General features: G+C 46.1%; 1 protein-coding gene across 6 annotated transcripts; it reads left to right on the forward strand.

Annotated features, from left to right (window-relative positions):
• The first annotated feature begins 1,029 nt into the window (after window positions 1–1,029).
• On the forward strand, window positions 1,030–21,145 carry SAP130 (Sin3A associated protein 130). Of its 6 annotated transcripts, none has more exons than XR_001876664.1 (22): window positions 1,030–1,094; window positions 1,662–1,778; window positions 2,595–2,830; window positions 3,405–3,563; window positions 4,537–4,648; window positions 6,146–6,270; window positions 7,070–7,194; window positions 7,745–7,895; window positions 8,101–8,191; window positions 8,453–8,557; window positions 9,580–9,721; window positions 9,975–10,096; window positions 12,470–12,802; window positions 13,775–13,952; window positions 15,208–15,312; window positions 16,032–16,393; window positions 17,682–17,930; window positions 18,229–18,354; window positions 19,079–19,182; window positions 19,414–19,546; window positions 19,853–19,966; window positions 20,169–21,145. XR_001876664.1 is itself a non-coding variant. In XM_017826380.1 (22 exons), exons 2-22 carry the CDS (start codon window positions 1,667–1,669, stop codon window positions 20,325–20,327), a joined length of 3,180 nt encoding a protein of 1,059 aa, XP_017681869.1. In that variant the 5' UTR covers window positions 1,030–1,094; window positions 1,662–1,666; the 3' UTR covers window positions 20,328–21,145. The 6 variants fall into 6 exon arrangements, 5 of the variants coding, with proteins under 5 accessions (XP_017681869.1, XP_017681868.1, XP_017681871.1 ...); XM_017826380.1 differs by lacking the exon at window positions 19,414–19,546 and having other exon boundaries at window positions 12,470–12,651; window positions 12,682–12,802; XM_017826379.1 differs by lacking the exon at window positions 19,414–19,546 and having other exon boundaries at window positions 17,685–17,930.
• The last annotated feature ends 994 nt before the right edge of the window (window positions 21,146–22,139 follow it).

A 22,139-nucleotide genomic window follows, 5' to 3' on the forward strand; every position in this document is an offset into this window, starting at 1 on the left:
GCTGTCCCTGCCGCGTCCTCTGAGCGCTCTGTAGTGTCACTGTGGGCTTTCTGAGTCACAGGGATGGGGCAGCAGAACTGGGATCTCAGGCAAGACGTGTAGAGCCAGAATAAAGCCGGGAGTCCAAACAGGCAAAGTAACTTGGGCAAGGGTAAGGGAGTGTCCCAGGAGCTGAGCCACAGGACAGCTGGCTGGTTGACGGTCATCCTGGAGAGTGGTATCCTTCCAAAGCAAACTATCGCCCATGCCAGGGCTTCCTCAGCAGCTCTTTGCAAGGCTGTTCACAACACAAACACGAAAAGTTTGCAAAGCTGAGCTAGGGATTACTTACATGTGATCCTGTAATTTCAAAGGTTTTCCTTCTGTTTTCATTTTAAAACACTGAAACTCTAAAAGTGACAGATGTTGTCTGACTTATTCTCTGAGCTCCAAGACATGAGAACAATGTCATGAAAAATAGTGTTCTGAGCTGTGTGTAACCAAACCTGCACTGCTGGTGTCTCTGGGTTGTGATGTGATTACCAAGGTTTGTGGGTTTGGGGTTTATTTATTTTTTTTTTCCTCTTTGCCCCAGTGCGTAGCAAACAGCTATGCCAGGCACAGCAGGGCTGTTGGGGTCAGGAGTTCATTGATGCCATCGGTTTATTTACCAAGTCTCCTCGCCCTGAGCTCAGCAGCAAAACTGTCGCCCGCAGACAGGGCCAGGGCCTGTCCAGCCGGCAAGGCCGGGGTGCGGGACGCGGGGAGCGGGCCGGGCGCGGGGCGGGGGCCGGGGGCGTGGCCAGCATCCGGACCCGCCCACCCCGCGTTTCCTCGGAAACCTCGCGCCGTGCGGCCAATAGCGCGCCCGGGCGCGGCACCGCCCCTCCCGCGCCTCGCGAGATCTGTGCCCGCCAGAACGTGAGCGCGGACTACACTTCCCGGCGACCCTCGGGGCGGACGCGGCAGCCAATGAGGAGCGTAAACTCTTGGTGGGCGGGGCCGACCCGGGCCAATCGGGCGCAGGCAGCTGCGGCGGCGGAAGCGGCCTTCGGAGCTCGGCAGCGGCGGCGGTGCCGCGGGGCGACCGGCGCACGGCAGCGCCCTGGGCACAGGTACCGCCCCGCTGCGGGTGTCGCGAGCAGCTCCGGAGAAGGGCTTCAAGGGGGGTTGGCGGCCGCCGCTTCAGTGCGCGGCAGCGTTGGGGAGGGGAGTGAGCCTGCAGCTGGCGGGAGCTCTGTGGAGCGGGGCGAGCGGAGCGGAGAGGGGCGGAGTGAGGCCGCGCGGGGCGGGAGACGGGAAGGGACTGCAGCAGGGGAGAGCGCTGCCGGGCCGGGCTGGGGCGACGGGGCCGTCGCGTTGCCGGGCACATCCGGGCCCTGCGGCCCCTCACGGCGGCGGGGCGGGGCGGGGACGGCGGGCGCTCATTGGCCAGCGCCGCCCCGCCGCCATTGGCCCGGTGCCGCGCGACCCCGCCCGCGCGGGCGCGCCGGGGCGGGCGGGGCCGCGCCTGGGGAGGCGGGCGGGGCGGCGGGGCCGTGGTGGCGGGGCCGTGGTGGCGGGGCCGGGCCGTGCGTGTCCCGGCCGTGCGTGTCCCGGCCGTGCGTGTCCCGGCCGTGCGTGTCCCGGCCGTGCGTGTCCCGGCCGTGCGTGTCCCGCCGTAACGGCCACGTTTCCCGCAGGTGACATGAGCTCCCAGCAGTTCCCCCGCTCGGGCGCGCCGCCCGCCGCCCTGGGACCAGCGCCGCCGCCCATCCCTACCAGCGGCTCCGCCGGGATCATCGCCCCAGCCGCCACAGGTAAGCGCGATCTGGGCCCCGCAGCTCTTGGCTCCAGGGGCAGGGAGCAATCCCGGCGTCCCCTCCCCTTTTTCCGCTCGGGCGGGAGGAGCGGGGCGGCCCCGTGGGTGGTGGCGGCCGGCCCGAAAGCTGCCGCGGTCACGCGTGGGGAGAACAGCGTGAGAACCAGTTTAGCTGCCGACTCTGGAAAGCGCCGTTCGGGCAGGGTTGAGCCTTTAATGCCAGGTGTCTTTGCTCGGCTGCACCTTGTCTCGTCCACTATGTGTTCTTAGAATAAGTGATGAGTGTACATGGGAACATCTCATGTAGCTGGAAATGGGGTCGGAACTCTGATTTCAGCTCCTCTGTCCCTGCCACAGTGACAGGTTTTCAGCAGGCCACCAGAGGTGGCTGAGGGGAGAGCAGCTTTGTTTTCAGCAGGGTTTATACTCGTTTTGTAGCTTGTTTTTCCAATATATATGGCGTTAAATGAAGAGTTTTTCATGCTAACTGTTTGATGTGGGACTTAATAGCAGTTACTTAGATAATTAAATATTTTTCACTTGAAAGCAAAGTTAGTCAATCTTTGTTTATAGAAGGTGTTTAAATGGACTTCTCAGAGTTGACCCTGTGTTGCCCAGCATTGCCAGGCCCATCAGTTCTGAGGGGAACAGGCAGAATCCGTGCCAGAGTTCCCAGGGTTTTCCTCATTGGAATAGGTTTCATTGTAAGGGTGAGTTTCTGTACTTAAGACATTTCTGACATGTCATCTCTGACCTAGTGGGTGGCCAAGGTGAACCTGTTAAAAGTTTTTACCTTTTTCCTTGTTTTCACTAGCGAGTGATGAATCCAGTCGCGACTCAGAAGTTGCTCCCAGGGAGCACATGGGCCCTGGTGGCTCCATCCAGCCTCGGGAGGAGAAGCAGGAGCCGGTGGTTGTTCGGCCATATCCACAGGTCCAGATGCTGACACAGCACCACCCTGTCCAGTCTGGTGCCCCTGTGACAGTGACAGCACCACCAGCACATTTGACTCCAGCTGTGCCACTTTCCTTTTCAGATGGACTTATGAAGGTAATGAGGAGGCTCATGATTCAAAGGAGGACAAAATCCAATCTGTGTTATGAGTTAGTGCTGAGAAAAAATAAATTACACCAAAGCCTTCTGTGCTTTTGTTTCTGAGGCTTTCCTTGCTTGCCTCTGCTAACTGTGCAGTGCTGTGTGGGTTTGGCTGGCCCACATGATACACTTGTTGGTATCTCAGCGTTATTTTTTAGGGGGGTGTATTTTGTTTCTCTCTTAAGAGAACAGTGATTTCAATCAGTTTCTGAAATCTTCTCTTTTCTCTGCAAGATATCAAATTAACTATTAATACCCAGTGTCTGTAGGGCAATACCATAGCCCTGACAGATTCCACTGGTGACTCATGCTGTATACTAGCAGCTGCATATTTCCAGTAGAAAAGTACTTTCTTTGTCCCTTTCCTTGTTTGGAATAACTAAATGTTCAGTATCTTTCCTGTCCAGATATTTATCCATACTTGCATAAATTCTCTCTCCAGGCTTTGACCCCCCCCAAAATGATTTCTGCTTCAACACAGAGCTTTCATTTGAAGTTGCCAATGTTTCTGTCTTCCCATTTCCTGTAGCCTCCCTTGAAGCCCACCATGCCCAGCCGGCCCATCGCTCCTGCTCCACCGTCTACTCTCTCAGCTCCCACCAAGGTCCCTGGGCAGGTGACTGTGACCATGGAAAGCAACATACCACAGGCTCCAACAATTCCTGTGGCAACAATCAGTGGGCAACAGGTCTGTTTCTTTGGTGGCTCTTCTCTTCCATCTCACTGCACGGTCAGATCAATACTAATACTGGTACAACTGACTTGGGCTTTTTGCAGCAGAAGGGAAGGTAAAGAAAGCAGGTTTCCCTGTTTAGTGACACTGATTGTTGGATCAGTCCTGCTTGGAGCATTAAACCTCAGCCTCAGTTGTCACCAGCCCTTTACAAAGCTGCTGCTTTGTTGTAATCATCCAACTGAGGTAGCACAGCCAGGCTGCGATGGCAGAGCCATGCCCAAAAGCTGAGTCTTTCCTTAAAAGCTCCTGCTGTGTCAGTGTCACTTGGAGAATTTCTACTGTAGAGAAACTGCTGGAATTTATCACTGCAGTGTTCTTCAGCTCTCCTGGGAGCAGATCAGAAGAGACTAGTAAACAGTTCATGAGTTTGAAGTGTGTTCTTATTTGAAACTGGTTTGTCAGAACGCTGATCGCTAAACCCCTGAAGCCTCAGAGTTTTGATGTAAAATGCCTTTAGTTGAATTTGAGTTAGTCTGGGTAAGAACATGCAGGAATTTCAGTGGCTTTATCTTTGTTAATATCTCTAGGAAGCCTAGAATTATAAGAAAATAGAATTCATTTGTTGCAGCATTTGCCAGGTTCCTACCATTCTCTCAACTTTATTGGAGGGGTGGTATGAAACTGCCTTACTGTCACCAGTGGCAGAAGAGCCATCTCTGTGGTGGTTAGGGTGACTGTCACCAAGTACCAACCATAAAAACATCAGTGAAACAGTTAAGTATTTATATCTTCCAGTGTCAGCAGGCTCTGTAACTTTATCCTGTACAAACACCTGCCTCTTTCTCAACTTGTAATGTATGCAGCCTTGGTATGCCAAGTATTTCTCCAAAATCTCTCTTCTGTCTTTGAGGCTTAGATATGGTAATGCTGTGGCCATTAATTTTGTCAACACAGCTGACTGTTGTTTTGCTCTTGAACTCTGTAGGGACATCCCAGTAACTTGCATCATATCATGGCCACCAACGTGCAGATGTCCATCATCAGGAGCAGCGCTCCTGGGCCTCCGTTGCACATTGGAGCTTCTCACCTGCCCCGAGGTAAAGATCCCTGCTTTCTGTTCACAGCCTCTCAGCTGGTGCCTCTGGCCCTCACCTCTGAAATCCTCCTCGATGCTAGTGCAGCTAATTCATCAGCTATTAGAACTGCTAGTATGAATAAGTGACTGCTGGCCTCTTAGGAATTATGTCGCCTTCAGCCATTTAGGGCAGGACTGTGTGACAGTGTTTAAAATGCTGCCAGATCCCAGCACAGCTATTAATCTGGTTCTGTGCTGTTAAAACAATCACCACTTTCAAGAAAAAGTATCCACTGGTAGAGACTGCCCTGCCCTGCTAAATGTCGTGTACGTTCTTGGTGGCAAACATTGCTCACCTATGGCAGTGGCAGCGGGGCAGTTGTGAAGCACGTTCTCATACCCCCCTGTCACAGGACCATCATGCATTTTTGTGCATGCTAACACATCATATTGTATGCATTTGCATTTAGCCATGAGTTAAATGCTGGTGATAACGATAGGCTCTTGTCTCCCAGGATTTTGCTTGCTACAGCTTGTAAGGAGATCAGCCCCTTAAAGCAGCCCTGTGCTCAATACAGCCCATCTGATTTCTGACTGCAGCTTTACTTTCAAAATCTTATGGGTTAGGTTTATTGTTCAACTTTAAACTCATCTGAATTCCAAGTACCATTTGTTATTTCTGTTTCTTTTTATATTCAGTGTTATTTGGTCACTCAAGAAAAATAAATTGACATGAACAAAGACTTTATCTCCTTTAACTAGAGCACGTGGAAGGACCACGCAGCTTTATTTGTAGCCAAAATAGTGTTGTTCACTTCATTCTTGGGGGACAGTTGCCACACTTGGACTCTCACTTAGTGGACATTTTCTTTTTTTTTTTCCTGCTCTTTTTCTCTTGGCTTAAATATTAACTTTTGAGGTAATAATTTCAATTAGGGACATGTAGAGAAGTCTAGTCCACCAACTGATTGCAAGGCTGTTTGCCTTCTACAGTGGTTTTTTTAATGATCAGGAGTCATCAAACAGTAGACAAATTAATCAATTGCAGGTTTAATTGGTGTGGAGTTTGGGGGGTTTTTTTGGGGGGGGGAGGTGTGGCTGCTTGTTTTGTTTTGTGTGGGGACTTCTTGTTCTGGTTTTCTTCTGTTGCATGTGTTTTTGTCTTCTGAACTTCATCAGGTGCATTGAGATCATTGCTGACACCAAGTGACTTATTTACACATTAGCCCAGTAATCAAGCTGAATTATTTCTACTGACTTCCATAGCTTGGAATAAGAAACCTTGGATTTGCAATACTATTTGCAATATTGTAGGGGAATAAGAAGTACCACTGAAGCCAATTAATTTAAAATAATATCCACCCTTCCCACATGGTGGTGTGAACCTTATTTTTAAACCAACATCCCCTGAGCTGACGTGCCTGTGGAATGCATTAGGACTGAAATACCAGCCAGTGTCTGCGGTTGTGACGGAGCCATTGGGTGCACGGGATTTTAACACGTTTGATTTGTTCCCCAGGTGCAGCAGCTGCTGCAGTGATGTCCAGTTCCAAAGTAACTACAGTCCTGAGACCAGCTTCCCAGTTGCCAAATGCAGCCACAGCTCAGCCAGCAGTTCAGCACATCATTCACCAGCCAATCCAGGCAGGTAGCAGCCAGGCAGCTCTGCACATCGTTGACTGCCAGCTCTAAACTCTTCCTAGCATGCACCTGTAGTGTATAACCTCTAATTGCCTATTTTCTGGGCTGAGGCTACTCTAGCTCTCTTCCAGGTCTATTTTCTTTCTTTCCTTCATGGACTTGGTGCTAGAAATTGCATTTTTATTTGTCTCCAAAGTGCTTTGAAACTGGGAAGACAATTTATTTCAGACATGCTGAAGTTTTAAAGTTTGAAAAATCTGGTACAGTGTGTTGGTGTTCATTTACTCTTCAATATATGACTTGATGTAGAATTTAAAAAATCTCATTTTAATATGCTTTTGTATATCTCAGCTTATGTATGTTTATAAGGAGAAGATTGTAGCTATTATCTCCCTAGAGTAATGCTAGTGTCTAGTGTTAGGATAGAGGGTTAAACATCTTCACTTTGTGCTTTCAGTTAGGATCTCGATGTAATAATTTTTGACTTCCTGTGTATACTTGGATCGGGATTTCTTTTCATTCTGAGGGGAACTGACCTTTGGGGTTTTTTCTGAAGACCTTTAAGAGATCTGTTCTTGTTAACTTTGTTGGTTACTGACTCTTATGACGTACATGTGTTAAAAACCAGGACAGATATGCTTGGGAGGTTGCAGATCAATTCAGAAAGACTGTACATTTCTCAGAATGCCAAAACGTAGTGACAAAGGTGTAGGAAAGCCAGTTTTAACCAAATAATTCCTAGTTATTCTGTAAACAGCAGAATTTCCTTCCTGAATGTTCTCTCTGACTTTTTTTTTTATAGTCTCGTCCTCCTGTGACAACTTCAAGCACTATTCCTCCTGCAGTGGTGGCAACTGTCTCAGCCACGAGAGCTCAGTCCCCTGTTATAACCACAACGACAGCACATGCTACAGAGTCAACCCTCAGGTAAAACCTACAGTGCTCTGCCTGGACAGAGGCTGCAGCAAGGGGAAATGCTTGTTAATCATCCAGAGCTGATAATCCTCTAGATGTGGGGTGATATAATATCAAAACAGTAATGCTTGCACAGTGCAAATGCTTTCATTTCTTTGACTAAAAGTAAATATAAACATGAGGTGTTGTTCTGTGTTGTGAGAAGGAAAGAACTTAGTGAATCAGTTTTGAAGTCCTGCTCCCTGGACAGCAGAGTTTCTTTTATAGGAACTTGTGGCTAATTTGGGCTGTATTTTTTATGAAGACACAGTGAAAAGTGACACGTGCATGTTGAAAAGCATCCCTGACATAAAATCCCCTTTATGAACTGATAAGAGTTATGATAAGGCTGCCCTCCTGGTTGGGCAGGTGAGGACAGAACAGTGTAGATCAAATTACTTACCTTGTTTTGCCGTGCGCTTGACAGCAGCGTTGCTCTCACAGGGAGGAGGCCGAGGCCTGACGTGTGTCCCTGTGTTTTATCCTTCATTTTGTCTTGCTGATTACCTCTGTTTCTCTGCAGTCGGCCCACGCTGTCCATCCAGCAGCACCCGCCCTCGGCAGCGATCAGCATCCAGCGGCCCGCGCAGCCCCGGGACACGGCCACGCGCATCACACTGCCCTCCCACCCCGCCATAGGCACTCAGAAGCCACAGCTCCACACCATGGCTCAGGTGAACTGCGAGGAGGAAATACCCTCTTGCTGCTTCAGACGTCTCTTTTGTTTATAGCTTGAGGGCTAAGATTAAACTGGGGAGAAGAGTTAGGATGAGGTTAGAAATTCGTGTTATTTACAGTCAGTGCAACATAATTCCTTACTAGGTATAGATTTTAAATGTAGTAGTCTTTTAACTGTAAGGTTTTCTTTTCTTTTCCTAGAAAACCATTTTCAGTACTGGTACTCCAGTGGCAGCAGCAACTGTGGCACCTATTTTGGCAACAAATACCATTGCTTCAGCAACCACAGCTGGTGAGTGTTCATAATGCTGTAGGTTTTGTGGTTTTCTGTTGGCTCTCCTCTTTGAATGAGGAACCTGATAATTTTTGAGCAATTCTTTCTTCATGGTAAAGACTGCATTTGGAAATGTGTGAGCAGGCTTCAGGAGAGAAATTACTGGGTTCTTTGGGGAGGTTGTCTGGTTTTGGGGGGTTTGCACTCTTTATTTGGATCATCACTGGCATGATAGGGCTCCAAAGAAAGATCTCTTACTAAGTTTTTTTTTTCCTTCAGGTTCTGTATCTCACACCCAAGCGCCTACAAGCACCATTGTTACCATGACAATGCCCTCGCATTCTTCCCATGCTACAGCTGTCACGACCTCAAACATCCCAGTTGGTGAGTGATTTCACTTTTTAGAGGAGTGTGTAGCTGATGCTTCCATTTTTCTGGTTATGCTGGCAGTGTTTGTGCATGTTAGCAATTAAGGAGGGGAAGAAAATCAGTTCAACCTGGGAGAAACCGATTAACTGGTCTGCTGTTTTAATTCTTTTAATACCAGCAAGAAATAGATGTTCTAGGAGAAGTAAGTAATAAAATGGCTCACTTACTTCTTCTGTTGAATTCTTAGACAAACTTGGGCCTTTTGGCATTTTTGAGCCTGCACTGGATATACTGAAAGTTGTAACTGCTTGGTGATAGAATATGGCTTTCATAGTTGATTTTGTAAGTTACTTCCTGTGCTTCTTGAGGCGTTAGGTGTAGCCTAGTTGAGTTTGATCAGTGTGTTCATTTAGAGGTAAATACTAAGGTGTGAAGGTGAGAACTTTATTTGCCTGGATTTTGGAATCTGCCTGAGATGTTTCCTGCAGAACTGCATAAGTTTCCTTTTGTTCGTCACTGTTTTCCTCCAATTGCCTTGTTCCTTTGGATTCTTGTAATGTCTTTTCTGATCCCAAATTTCCGTGGGGGGAATGTTGTATCTCTGTACATTAGTGTTTTTCTTTTCATGGCCTCTGTCCATGTATTCTTGTCTGCCTTGATCTCTGTGAAGTTCTGCTTTCAAAACTTGGATAACTCAGTTCTTGACAGCAGAAAGGATTGGGCTGATCCTAAAGAAAATTAACTTCATTTGAGCACTGAAGTGACTTTGTTAGCAAGTATAATTTGTATATATATTTAGAATATCCATCTTTTCTGGTATAAATTGATGAGAATTGCTTTGTTCTCCTTTTCCTTCAGCCTATTGAGGAAGCTTATCACTGTGGATAGGAGATCATCTGGAGAGGGGGTGGGTTGTTTTGGGTTGAGAGGGAAGGGATTAGTACTGGTTGTTTTTACAGGATAATTAATATTGCCTTTGCAGTGTTTACCAACTTCTCCTTTGACGATTAACTGATTATTTGTTTGTCTTTGTGCAGCTAAAGTGGTTCCCCAGCAGATCACTCACACTTCTCCCCGGATCCAGTCTGATTACACAGCAGAGAGGAGTAACCTCATACCTCTGTCCAGCCACCGGGCATCTCCAAACCCAGTAGCAATGGAAACCAGAAATGACAACAGGTGGGGAGAGAACAGCTCTGTCAGTGAAAGTGTGTGTGAGTAGGGTTTGAGTGCCCTGCGGCTCTTCTGGGCTCTGATATGCTGGAAATAATGTTTTAAAAACCTGAGGGGGGGATTTGGTAGTTCTGAATCAGTCATGATAGTTGAGATACTTGATAGCTTATGACTGATGAGATTGCAAAATGCAGGGAGTGGGTTGAAGGTGAACTGTTGAACTCGTGTGTGTAACACTTGCTCTCTTTGATGCCTGTAGGCAGTCGGTACCTGTCCAGTTCCAGTATTTCTTACCTACATACCCCCCCTCTGCCTACCCTCTGACTGCACACACCTACACCCCCATCACCAGCTCCGTGTCCACCATCCGCCAGTATCCAGGTAAGACCAACTCGGGGCAAGCAGACTCAGATGCTTTGTTGAGCTTTTAGCTCATATATGAGCTTTAGTGATAGAAGGAGCTAAAAGGCTTTTATGGTTGATTCTGTGACAATTGGTCACAAAAAGTCTCTGATGACTTGCTGGCTAAGGGGAAAAATCATGTGGTATTGAGCTACTTCAGAGCCTACTGAATCCAGTTAATAACAGTTTTCTTAGGAGTTTAACATTCGATATCCTGGAGTTTGCATCTCTGTAAGGAAAAGTTTTTGATTCTACAAATCAAAACAGTTCAACTCCTCCAAACCAAGCCAGCTCTTCAATGCATTTTCATTCCCTGGTGTTCTGACAAGCACTTTTAATATCTTTTCACATGAATGTACAGTTTGAGAGAGAAACCTGAACCAAAAAGGTTAAAAATGAGCTGCATTGCACACTTGTGTTAGTGTTGTGTTTAGAGAAATGGAGCAATTAATGTATTTGAACTGTTGCAGTAATTTGCACTCAAAAAATGATGCATAGTGTGAGCCCATGTAGTCAACCCAAACATATGTCATTCTGTGACAAAATCTGGAGCATTTTTACCGTACTGAGTGGTTTAGGTCTCTCTCTAATGTGATAATTTCCACTATCCAGACTGTAGGAACATGCATGATTTGGATTTTCATGGAATATCTGTGTCTGCTGGCAGCATGTTACCTATGAGCAGTATAGAGGGAATTCAGAAGGACTCGGAGGTGGCAAAGCCCATTTGTTGAATGGGAAAGTATAGAATCATGGAGTTGTTCAGGTTGGGAAAGACCTTTTAAGATCATCAAGTCCGACCATTTACCCGGCACTGCCAAGCCCACCACTGACCCACGTCCCCAAGTGCCACATCCACATGTCTTTTAAATCCCTCCAGGGATGGGGACTCCACCACTTTCCTGGGCAGCCTGTGCCAGGGCTGGACAAGCCTTTCTGTGAATATTTTTTTTTCCTAATATCCAGTCTAAACCTTCCCTGATAGAACATGATTGCACACGGTCAGGAGTTCCAGTTTCCACAGTGTACTGAGCTGATTGTAGGCTAATGCTAATATTTAGAAAAGCAGATGTAGGTTCTTCATCAGGAGATCATCAACAGAGACATTTTGCTTGTTAAATTGACTTGAAGCATCCATGGAAGGTATTAATTATGGCAGCTGGTGGTGACAACTGAAAGCAGAGGACACAAGGTATGAGGAGGGACATGCCAGGAGCACAGCCAGGTGAGGGCTTAGGTAAAAGTACAGAAGAGACTCACTGAGATAAGGAGAGTTTAATGCAGAATTTGGAGGAAGAATGTTGCCTTTGGCTTTCCAAATGCTGGTTGTGTTTTACATAGTATCCCAAAAGGATTTTGTTGGGTAGAAAGTTTTGCAACAACAGTGTTTCATGTAAGGTGTTCCACTAAGAATTAATATGCCATGCTTAATACAGAGACATTTTCAGGGACCTGGTGCAGATTTCAGGTTTTTGACAGCTGTTTTTAGAATGTCTTGTCAGCACAAGAACTTGATGGAAATTCTGTGTCAATGACAAAACCAGCTTTTTCTGCATTGTTAACAAGCAAGGCCATTGTTGGCAAGCTCACCCTTGTGTTCTGTGTGCGGCTGCAGAAATCCTGGTGCAGCTCTATAGAGACTGGAAATCTGGAGACTCAGGGAGTTCAGATAGTCCAACAGTGTTGTTAAGTGCTACCTGGGAGAACTGTAGTATGCTGTATAGTGGATCTGGAAAGATGGAATCATCGTTGTTTAGAGCTGTGAATTTATTCAAATTAATTGAACTTCTTAGAGCAGGTGTTTCATTGGGAACATTACCCTGCCACTAAAATATTTTGTGTTTACTTGAGCTGTGGAATCCAGCCTGTAACTGTGAGCCCTGTTCTGAGCTAGATGAGGTTGTACTCAACTTCAGAGTTGAGTTAGCTTCAGAGAATAAGAAATTACTTAGGCTTCTCATTTTTTTTTCATTTATTTTTTTAAGCAGAGAAAATGCCAAGCGTTGGTACTTGAAAGTATTGTAAAATAAGATAGTGAGCAAAACTAAGCACAGCTTTCTGAGACTGCAATTTGAATCTAACTAAAAGCAGAATTAAGCTTGATCTTTTCTCTCTTGTTGCAATTTGAAATAAAAAAAACCAGAATGAAAATCACCAGTGATGTTTAATTCTTCTGGCAGACAATCTAGTCTCTCTGCTCTCAAATTTACTAGAGCAACAAGCAGGGTGGCAAATTTATTTCTCAAAGCAAAAAACAGTCTTTGAAAGTTAGTATTTGAGTGACAGGTGGTAGAGGAAACTGAGGTGACCTGCTGGGTAGGTGTGATGAGGTGCCTGTGTTGCTGCTCCCAGTTTCAGCCCAGGCGCCCAACTCGGCCATCACAGCTCAGACCGGCGTTGGAGTGGCCTCCACTGTTCACCTCAACCCTATGCAGCTGATGACAGTCGATGCGTCCCACGCCCGGCACATCCAGGGCATCCAGCCGGCTCCCATCAGTGCCCAGGGCATCCAGCCGGCTCCCATCAGTGCCCAGGGCATCCAGCCAGCTCCCATCAGTGCCCAGGGCATCCAACCAGCGCCCATCGGGACACAAGGACTCCACCCCGCCGCTCCGATGGGCGCGCAGGGGCTGCAGCCAGCACCCATCGGTGCCCAGCAGCCACAGGGCGACACCAAGACCTCGGGTAAGAGCACCAGAAAGTCCTCGCTTGGGGCCGAGGAGGAGCAGCTGAGCTGCTGCCCTACACGTTTTGGCTGTGACTGATGATCCTGTTACAGTCCCTGGATGCTGAATACATTCATGCGTGTCTCCTCCCCACAAATATTTCTGAATTGATTTATTTTTAAAGCTCACCGGGTGGAGCGTGTGGGTAGCCTTGGATGGGTTACTTCAGTGGAAAACACTGGTAGTGCCTGAACTTAAACAAATCCCTTCAGTAAGGCCCTGTGTGATAAGTAACTTCCAAGTGAGCAATGTTCTCTAAACTGTTCCAGCTGTGCAGTAGATCCCAGGAACAATCAGAATACAGCCAGGTATTTTCTGTGGTTGGTAACCTGATCTCGGGCTGTGAGAGAAACCATCTTTCATTAAAAATAATTGGTCTGATGAAGCCCCGTCAGCTTACTGAAGGAATGGGATATGGCAGCCGAGGGAATATGCTGTTGCACAGCTGGCAGACTGTGTGGTGACTTCCCAGCTGTCCACACACTTTGCATCCCTTAGCCGGAAAACAGGCTCTGGCAGGAGATCAGAACTCGAACACAGCTTATGGAGCTTACTTGCAAGTGGCATGTGTTGCCATGTAGGCTCTACTAGGAGTATTATTCTGTTGACCCAGTTGTATTGGTGATCTCCCTAGTGATTTCTGCATTTTCCATGTCTCCTGGAAAAGATTATTTCCCTAGCAGCAGTTGTTAGGCAGAAGGTAGTTTCCATCTTCCCTGCAGAAGGTTCAGTGATCAGATTGCTTGTGGCAAAGATATTGCTTACAAAACAGTCTGAAAGCACTGCAGTTAGAGACTGAGGGACTCAGGGAGCATGGACAACATATGCTCTGCAAACACCTGCTTTGTCATCACATTTCCTTGAGTAAAGGCTGTTTTCTCCTCTCTGTCTCTATTCTCCTCTGTGCTGTGTCCATGTCCATCCTTCCCAGCAGTAGTCTTGGCAGATGGAGCCACCATTGTAGCCAATCCTATTAGCAACACATTCAACACGGCTACTGCAGCAACTACAGTTGTGCAAACCCACAGCCAGAGTGCCAGTGCCAGTGCTCCAGCCCAGGGCTCCTCCCCGCGCCCAAGCATCCTTCGCAAGAAACCAGCCACTGATGGGTGAGTAGAATTGAAGGTGACGTGGGAACGACACTTCTGTGCAATCCAGCCCGGCCAAATGGAATCATTTCAGTGGAGATAAGAAAAATTCTAGCATACTGTTCAGTCAGCAGTGCTTGTGAGTAGCCTGCTGATCTGTGAAACACTTCTTTTCCTCCCCCCGGGCAGGATACAGTTTTCTATTCTGTCAGTAATAAAATGGGAAGGACAGTTTGTCTCCGAGCTTTCGAAAGTGACCTTTTGAGGGAAAGTGGATTTGAGGCTTTGTTACTTAGTGTAATAAAAAGAAAAAGTTCATAATCTACTAAAATTAGAATTCCGTGCTTTGTCTTCAGTGCTTTTCTTGGAAGAATATGTGGATGAGTGGAAAGGATAGGATTAGTACCCTGCTGTGAAATCTGATTAGGAAAAAGGGAGGGAGTAACTTAAACTCTTAAAATATTTTATGCTGCCTGTCTATTTTTAAATGCCTGAATAAAGAGGCAAGAGACAGCTTTAGAATTAACAATGCATTTCGTCCCAACTAACAAGGGAAAACATTTGGAACTGATGTGTCCTATGAGACTAAAATTGCATATTTTTTTATTGAGGTGGAAACCCTTTTTAAGGCAGAGAAGCTGGAGGCTGTAAAACTATAAGAGAAATGAAAGAAGCAGAGGTAGATCACTGAAGAACATTTCCATTTGAGAGGTTGATTATTTTAGACAACAATTTGACTTCTGGTCCCATAGGAGACTGAATAGCCTCTAAAATACTTTAATCAGCCCTGTGCTGCCTAACATCCATACTTGGGGCTTGAGGTCCTGGAGTCAGGCTCTGACACGGTCTAGTCCAGCTAAAGGGAGCAGGTGCCTGTCTGAGGACTGTTTAGCTCCAGATGATTTGCTCAGTCTGGAAGCAGCAGTGCCGGACAGCGGCATGGCCAGACCCCTTTGTCCACTGCTGGAGCCTGGCAGTCCCAGCAAGGTGCTCTGACTGGCAGGATCAAAGTAAAGCTGCTGTTCTTGGAGAAGCCCTAAAGCAGAGTGAGACTAGGCCAGAGCGACTAATCTTTTATCTTAAAATACAATACCTAATTTGAAAAATAAAATGAGACCCTTTGTGTAGCAAATTGGTTGTACTGAAGACAGAGAGCAGTGATACAGCGGTAACTCCCATCCTGTTTTGTGTAAGAGAGAGCTGATTCCTTTGCTCTCAGGGGTATTTATCTTCACACCAGAGGGGTGGGAATAATGGATCCGTCTGTCTCTTACAGGCTGGCCGTCCGGAAGAGCTTAATTCCCCCTCAGCCACCTGAAGTGGCCGGCACACGTGTGGAGAACACCATGCGAAGCACATCTGGATCACCGAGGCCTGCTGGGTAAGACTTCAGGAAACAGCCAACTGCGTCGTAATAGTTTCGTTATATTTGTTTGAGTTGTGTTCTTTGGCTGTTGGGGAGCTTTTTTTTTCTTTTGGGAAGCAAACTATTTTGAATTTGTTTGAACGAATTTGAATTAATGCCGTGAAGCTGAGGTAAAGGCCTTTAGAAGCCGTGGTGATGAGCTTTCACAGAAACAAACAAAACCCCTCTACCGTTGTAAGAGGAGAGGCCTCAAAACTTTTATTCTGTAGTGCTTAGAAATTAATGCTGGCAAAAGGTAAATGCAGCTTCTGCCCTGCTTCAGTTGAATTCATTGGCTTTAAAATTAATTGTTTTATAACTGTTAAGGATGGTGGGAGCTCCCTGATGGGGCCAGTACAGCTTTGGGTTAAAGTTCCTCTTGGCTGCATTGTGAAACTGTTTTGATCCTTTTACAAGTGTTTTGAAGTTACCTGGAATTAGTCATGAGATTTGCTTCTCACAGTGAGTTGAAAAAAAGCAGTATCTCTAATTAATAAATACAAAAGATTAAAAAGGGAGCGGAGGAGGAAATGTAACTGAGATGAAGCCTTCTGTTGTGAAACAATTTACTGAGCCAGGTGGGTGCAGGAAAAACTGGATAGTCTGACTATAGTTTGGCTTGTTCACTTTGTGCTGGATGTTCATGACTAAGATACAGTTCACTTCACTTCGTTTTGCCTTTTTTTGTGTTACAGTGGCAAGCCAAAGCCTGAAATTCACGTGTCCATGGCCACTCCAGTCCCAGTGTCTATGGAGGCGGTGTCTAACCAAGGCAGCGAGCAGCCCACCATCGCGGTGCCCCCAACCTCCCAGCAGCCCCCCTCTGCCATTCCAACCATCATCGCGGCAACCAGTCCCACCTCGCAGCCTGCAGCAGCGCTGTCCACCATTCCAGGGGCTGTTCCGGCCGCTCCGCCCACTTCCACCACCATCGTGGCAGCACCAGCTCCTCCATCCACCATGAGCGGTGCCCTGTCAGCAGTGCTGGGCCCTGTGGTACCGGAGATCAAAATCAAAGAAGAAATGGAGCCCATGGACATCATGAGACCGGTGTCTGGTAGGTGGCTTCTTTTGTTGTGGAGACACTGGAGGAATTAGGATTTCAACACTTCCATCCTGAAAATGAAATGACATCTCTTCCATGTTAGCACAGAACACCAGGGTTCCCATATGCCTTGTTACTCATAAACTTCTTTCCCTTCTCCCTAATCTCCCATGAAATCACTTATTATTGTGGCTGCTTTGTTCATGTTCAAATGATCCAACTCCTAGGAGTCTCTGTGAATTCCTTGCCTAAAACGCATGTGCTCAGCAGTGGTACCAATATATTATGGAACAGCTCAGTTAATTCAGTTTTCTCTCAAAAACTACTGTTCAGGTCCAATGGCCTTTCTTGTATGTGAAGAATTCGTGACCAAAGTAGGACTTTCCAGGGCCCTCCTGTGCATATTTTTCTCTAGAAGTTTTCAGAATATTCGTAGTATTGCCTTACTTATCCAGCTTGGCTGTAGCTGCTATAAGATGGCATGAGGAGTAAAATCTAGATCCTTACAGATCTCGTTGGACACTATATAGTGGCAACATTGTAGGAATGCATCCCACGTTCATGAGTATCAGAGTTCAGGTTTAGTTGTTGGTTTTATTGCTCTCCTGAAAGCTGTATGTTATCCTGTGAGGAAGCAGCTCCTTGCTGTAGATGTCTCTGGAGCACAGGCAAGACAGCATTAAGCTCTTTGGAGTGGTTTTGTCTCCTCCTGGCAATTGTGGGTATGCCAAGTTGTTAAAAGATCCCATCCCAGAAATTTTGTACTGCAGCCTTAGTCCCAGCTGATGGAGGTTTTCCCTCCAAATATCAGAGAGTGTCCCCTCAGACTATTTGCCTCGCTGCTGCCCAACTCCAGAGATGTGTTGATTGGTGCAGTGACCTGCTCATGGGTGCTGAGGGCCTAGCAGTACAAGCAGACTCCTGCAAGGAGAGTGCTGCAATCCTGCTTTGATTCCATACTACTCTCCTACCACAAGAGGAAAGGGACTTGCTTGCAACACAGACAGATGCTAGCATGGATGCCTTTTTGTAGCATTAAACTAACATAAGCCTCAAATATAAACCAACTGAGGGACAATTGGCTCTGCTCTCATCCCTTACGCCTTTGTATATGAGACACTAAAGACTTCAGCTTATAGGCTTGTCCTAATAATTGCTGCTGCTTAATATCTGGCCTGTGCATACACTTCACACTCCTCACAGTGTGCTGAAACAGGAACTACTGTTGGAGGTAGTGTTCAAACAATATGTTACCTTCACACTGCTGATGGTTTGGGTTCTTCTCTTTCCTTCCTTTCAGCAGTCCCTCCTTTGACTACAAGTACTGTGTCTCCCTCTTTGGCACTGCTGGCCAACAACCTTTCCATGCCTCCAAGCGATTTGCCACCGGGTGCCTCACCGAGGAAGAAACCCCGTAAGCAGCAGCATGTCATCTCCACAGAGGAAGGGGACATGATGGAAACAAACAGCACTGATGATGAGAAATCCACTGCCAAAAGTTTGCTGGTGAAAGCGGAGAAGCGAAAGTCTCCTCCAAAGGAGTATATAGGTAATGTCATCTCTGATGCCTTTTTTCCTCATTCAGATGCCTGTATTTTCTCTTCTGTTTGTTTCTCAGAGAAGGTGCTCTGTCATGCTTCCACTTCCTAAATATGAGTAATAGGGAATCCAAGTATCTGTTCCTCAGCACTTTCTGTGTAGTGCTGTTCAGGGAAAATGACCTTTCTCAACATACATTTTGTATGAGGTACAGCTTGCTGATCTGCTGCTGGAGTTCCTGTGGATGCTGATCTGCTGCTTTCACTACTCCCTGATGATAATGTGATTCTCCCTGGATCCTTTTGTAGATGAGGAAGGCGTAAGATACGTCCCTGTGCGTCCCAGGCCGCCTATCACACTGCTCCGTCATTATCGCAACCCTTGGAAAGCTGCTTACCACCATTTCCAGAGATACAGCGATGTCCGGGTCAAAGGTCAGCCTCGGGGTGTAGCAGGAAAGAAGGGAAGGAGGCTACATAGGATTAGCAATAGTTTTGTAAAACAAAAAATGGTGTGGTTATTGATGACTCTAGTTACGAACAGTGATGGAAACTTGCTCAAGAAAGGGATCCTTATAAAAGATGTCACTTTATAAAAGATACCACTGTGGCAATAGGCTGCAGTTGAGTTTTGTCATTTACTACCTAACACTTGCTAATTTAATCACAAATCTTCTAGGTTTAGTGTAACTAGTCTTGTCAACTAACAAATGGGCTTTTAAGAAGACTTTTTTTTCCTAATATGAGGAAAATAGAGATCAGATACTGTCTTTCAGACTTTTTAGCTAATATCTTGGAATTTTTAAGCAAACTGGCTTTTCAGAACTGTGTAAATATGTTGAGGGAATAGAAGTAGTACAAGATGGCCTTTTACTTGTTCAAGGCAGGGTGTTCAAAATGCTGAGCGCTACATTCCTTAAATGGGAAAAAATGAGTTATAATATAATCTTTCTGGAAATACACATAACCTGTTAGTAAGTGAGAGCAACAATCAGCTGCATGGCAGATGGGAAGTCACTTTCCTATCTGAATCAAAACGTTGGTTATTGTCATTTATTAGGACGTAGGGGGAGCAGGACTTAGGTTAATGTTGTTTGAGAAGAGAGGCCTGGCCACCTCCTGAAATTTGAGTACTGTATCTTTGTGTTTCCTGTGACAGAAGAGAAGAAGGCCATGCTGCAGGAGATTGCCAATCAGAAGGGTGTGTCCTGTCGTGCACAAGGGTGGAAGGTCCATCTCTGTGCGGCGCAGCTACTACAGCTGGTAGGTACATGGGGCTTCCAGCTTCCCACAACACAGGGGAACACGGAGCTGTGTGAGACAGGAGGATGTTGTTACAAACTCAGTGCACTGGGATACCATAAAGGAGCTGGTGTGTAGTGCCCAAAGGGAGTGGGATGTGCTTTCCCCTTTCTCAGGAATGTGGCATAAGTGGCTTGGAAACTTGGAGTGTTGGTTTTGATCCAGACATAAGAGCTGATGTATTTTGTACAGATGATCAAAACTGGCAACTCCCTCCTGCTGATGCACAGGTCTGAAGAAGCGTCTGTTTGGGATGGTGCGGCTGATCTGAGGAGGCAGCACTGATCCACATTCCTGGATGCTTCTGTTTCAGGTTGGGGGTGAGGTAGGTGCTCTGCATTTTAGCACCAAACTCCCCAAAACCTCTGCATTCCTGGAATAGTATTGTGAGAAGTAGGGGAAGCCGTTGTGGTTAGGATCCATGTTTATTCAGAAAAGGAGAAATCCTGTAGATAGGATGTGAGTAGGAATGATAGTGCCATGCTTTGTTGGAGGCTCCATCTTCTGAATCACAAACAGGAGCAGCTGAGAGGGGAATGGATTATCACCGTCTCTGTGTAGCTTTGTTAATGTGGGCGAGCATTTGCCAGCCTGGCAGTGACCCTTCTCATGAAGGACTGATGTCTTTTAGACAAACCTGGAGCACGATGTGTATGAGAGACTGACTGCCCTGCAGGAGGGACTCATTCCCAAGAAAAAGGCAGCGACCGATGACGACTTGCATCGAATCAATGAACTGATACAGGTAGGTCCTGTGGCCTCTCAACCCGAAACTGCTTCACCCTTAATTACAAAGTATCCTACTGCCATTAATAAAAGCTAAAGCTGGTCTAAAAAAATCGTGTGGGTTCCCTTCCTGTGTCATCGGTTACAAGAGGCATTAAGAAAAGGCACAGGGATTGCTTAGACCAGACATTCTGCTGCTAATGACAAGTGTTTCCTTTCAGGGGAACATGCAGAGGTGTAAACTCGTGATGGATCAAATCAATGAGGCTCGAGACTCCATGCTAAAGGTCTTGGATCACAAGGATCGTGTTTTGAAGCTTCTAAACAAGAATGGAACTGTCAAGAAAGTGTCCAAATTAAAGCGAAAGGAGAAGGTCTGAAGACAGATTAATGACTCTGGAAATGGAGAACGTGTACAGAATGGAGCTGAACCTTTTTGTAGTTTGGGTTTATTTTTAAGCAGAGCATCTGAATAAAAAGGGTGAGTTTAGGGAACAGATGGACACGTGAAGCCTGGTGACTGAAGAGATTGTCCTTGATCTTGTCATAATGAACAAAGATTTCTCTCAGGCTCATCCCTTTTTAAAGTCTTTTCAGTCCCACTTGTTTAACCCTCCTGATGTGTCAAGTATGGACACACCTGTAAGACAGGATGTTCTGCAGGGGACACCAGGAGGCTGACATACAGGTATGGACCCAGACAGCAGCCAAGCTTCCAAGCATTGGGAATGACACCGCTTTCTTTCAGTTACCCCATTCAGTTCTCGTTCTTCTGACCTTCCAGTGTCTGAAGCAGCCTTCTTACACCAGTGCCACTGCACTAGGGGATCTGCCACAAAGAATCTCCAACAGCTCAGAAGTCCTAGCTGTCAAGTTAAAAAAAAAAAAAAAAAAAAAAGGAAAAAAAGTGGGGGGAAATCATTTCAAAGTGATATTGTAGTGTCTGTGTGTGTGTCTGTGTTGGTGCTCTGGGATACTTGTGTTGAAGTACCTCCTGCAACAGAGGGGCTTCCTGTAGCTGGTGTAATGTTAATTGTACGTACCACATACATCCTGAAAACGTGAATAAAGCAATTGGAGGTTTTTGTATGTGAGCAGTTTGTGTACCTTTGTACCAGTGAAACTGTTCAACCTGCAAACTCGAAAACAAAGCCTTGGAAGAAGCCTATGGAAAGAATAAAGAGCACGTTGAGAAGCAGCCAGTGTCCTGTGCTGCAAGGGGCGGGGTAAAGCAGTTCCCAGTTCAGCTCCTGAAGATGGAATATGGATTATCCCCCATGCACTTGTGCATTTAACCTTAATATTTTAGAAAGGTTGCCAAATCAGTTCATTTTTCGTCTACTGAGCAGGAAGCTTCAGTTTCATTAATCCAGTTAAAGGGCTGTTATCCTGCCTTTATTCAGAACAGAGTTCTTTCAGAACTTAGATTTTTAAAAAATAGTATTTGATTCTTCTAATTTCCTGATTTTTTTAACTAGAGAAGTAAGTAGAATGTCCATATTCACACTGTTCTTATGTTCTTAACACATGCAAACCCTATTTATTTCAGCTTTGGATGGCAGTCTTTCTTATTAGCTTGATTTTACTCGTTCAAATGAAACCACTTCCATTGTAAGATACAATTCTAGTATAATGATATTGTAACTTTGGTATTAGGAAATTTACAGTAACTGCTGATTTTTATTTTTTTTCCCCTTGGCTAGAAGAAAGAAAACAAAATACCCTTCCAGTTTTACAAGCCTGCAAGGAGTGTGTGGATGTGTATGTTGGAATTAAAAGGAGAGGTAAGACATGAAAAGGTGGGAATCAAACTGCTGCTCCCACCTTGCATTTCTTGTGCCTCAGGAATATAACTGGTCAAGTATTTGTTTGATGTTGTCAGGGTAATAAAACACAGTGCCAGCACTCCCATAGGTTCCTGAGGACTCTGCAAGAAGGTCACTCACGATTATTAAGTGGACTTCTGTTGGGTTGGGAACTGTTTCACATGTTGACAAAGGGCTTTTGCGTTAAATCCAAGGCATTACCAGCAAAGTGTGAGGTATTTACGGAGGAAGGGAGCAAAGGATTCTTTTAAGGACCACAAAAGTTAAAAGCTTGCTGTTAGTTAGTTCTCGAAGGTATTCTTATCTGATTCTTTGCAACCTTAGTTTTCCTAATCTGGTATTCAAGGCTCCTGTCTAGACTAAAAG

This window comes from Lepidothrix coronata, unplaced genomic scaffold, assembly GCF_001604755.1.
Source record: "Lepidothrix coronata isolate B3197 unplaced genomic scaffold, Lepidothrix_coronata-1.0 Scaffold125, whole genome shotgun sequence".
Classification (NCBI taxonomy): Eukaryota; Metazoa; Chordata; class Aves; order Passeriformes; family Pipridae; genus Lepidothrix; species Lepidothrix coronata.

What these genes read in the sequence shown, in the direction of transcription:
- SAP130 (XM_017826377.1), top strand. Translation starts at nt 1,667, where the DNA reads ATGAGCTCCCAGCAGTTCCCCCGCTCGGGCGCGCCGCCCGCCGCCCTG. An exon ending in CAACAATCAGTGGGCAACAG is followed by an intron (nt 3,564 to 4,536) that starts GTCTGTTTCTTT and finishes TGAACTCTGTAG; the next exon opens with GGACATCCCAGTAACTTGCA. An exon ending in TGCTTCAGCAACCACAGCTG is followed by an intron (nt 8,192 to 8,452) that starts GTGAGTGTTCAT and finishes TTTTTCCTTCAG; the next exon opens with GTTCTGTATCTCACACCCAA.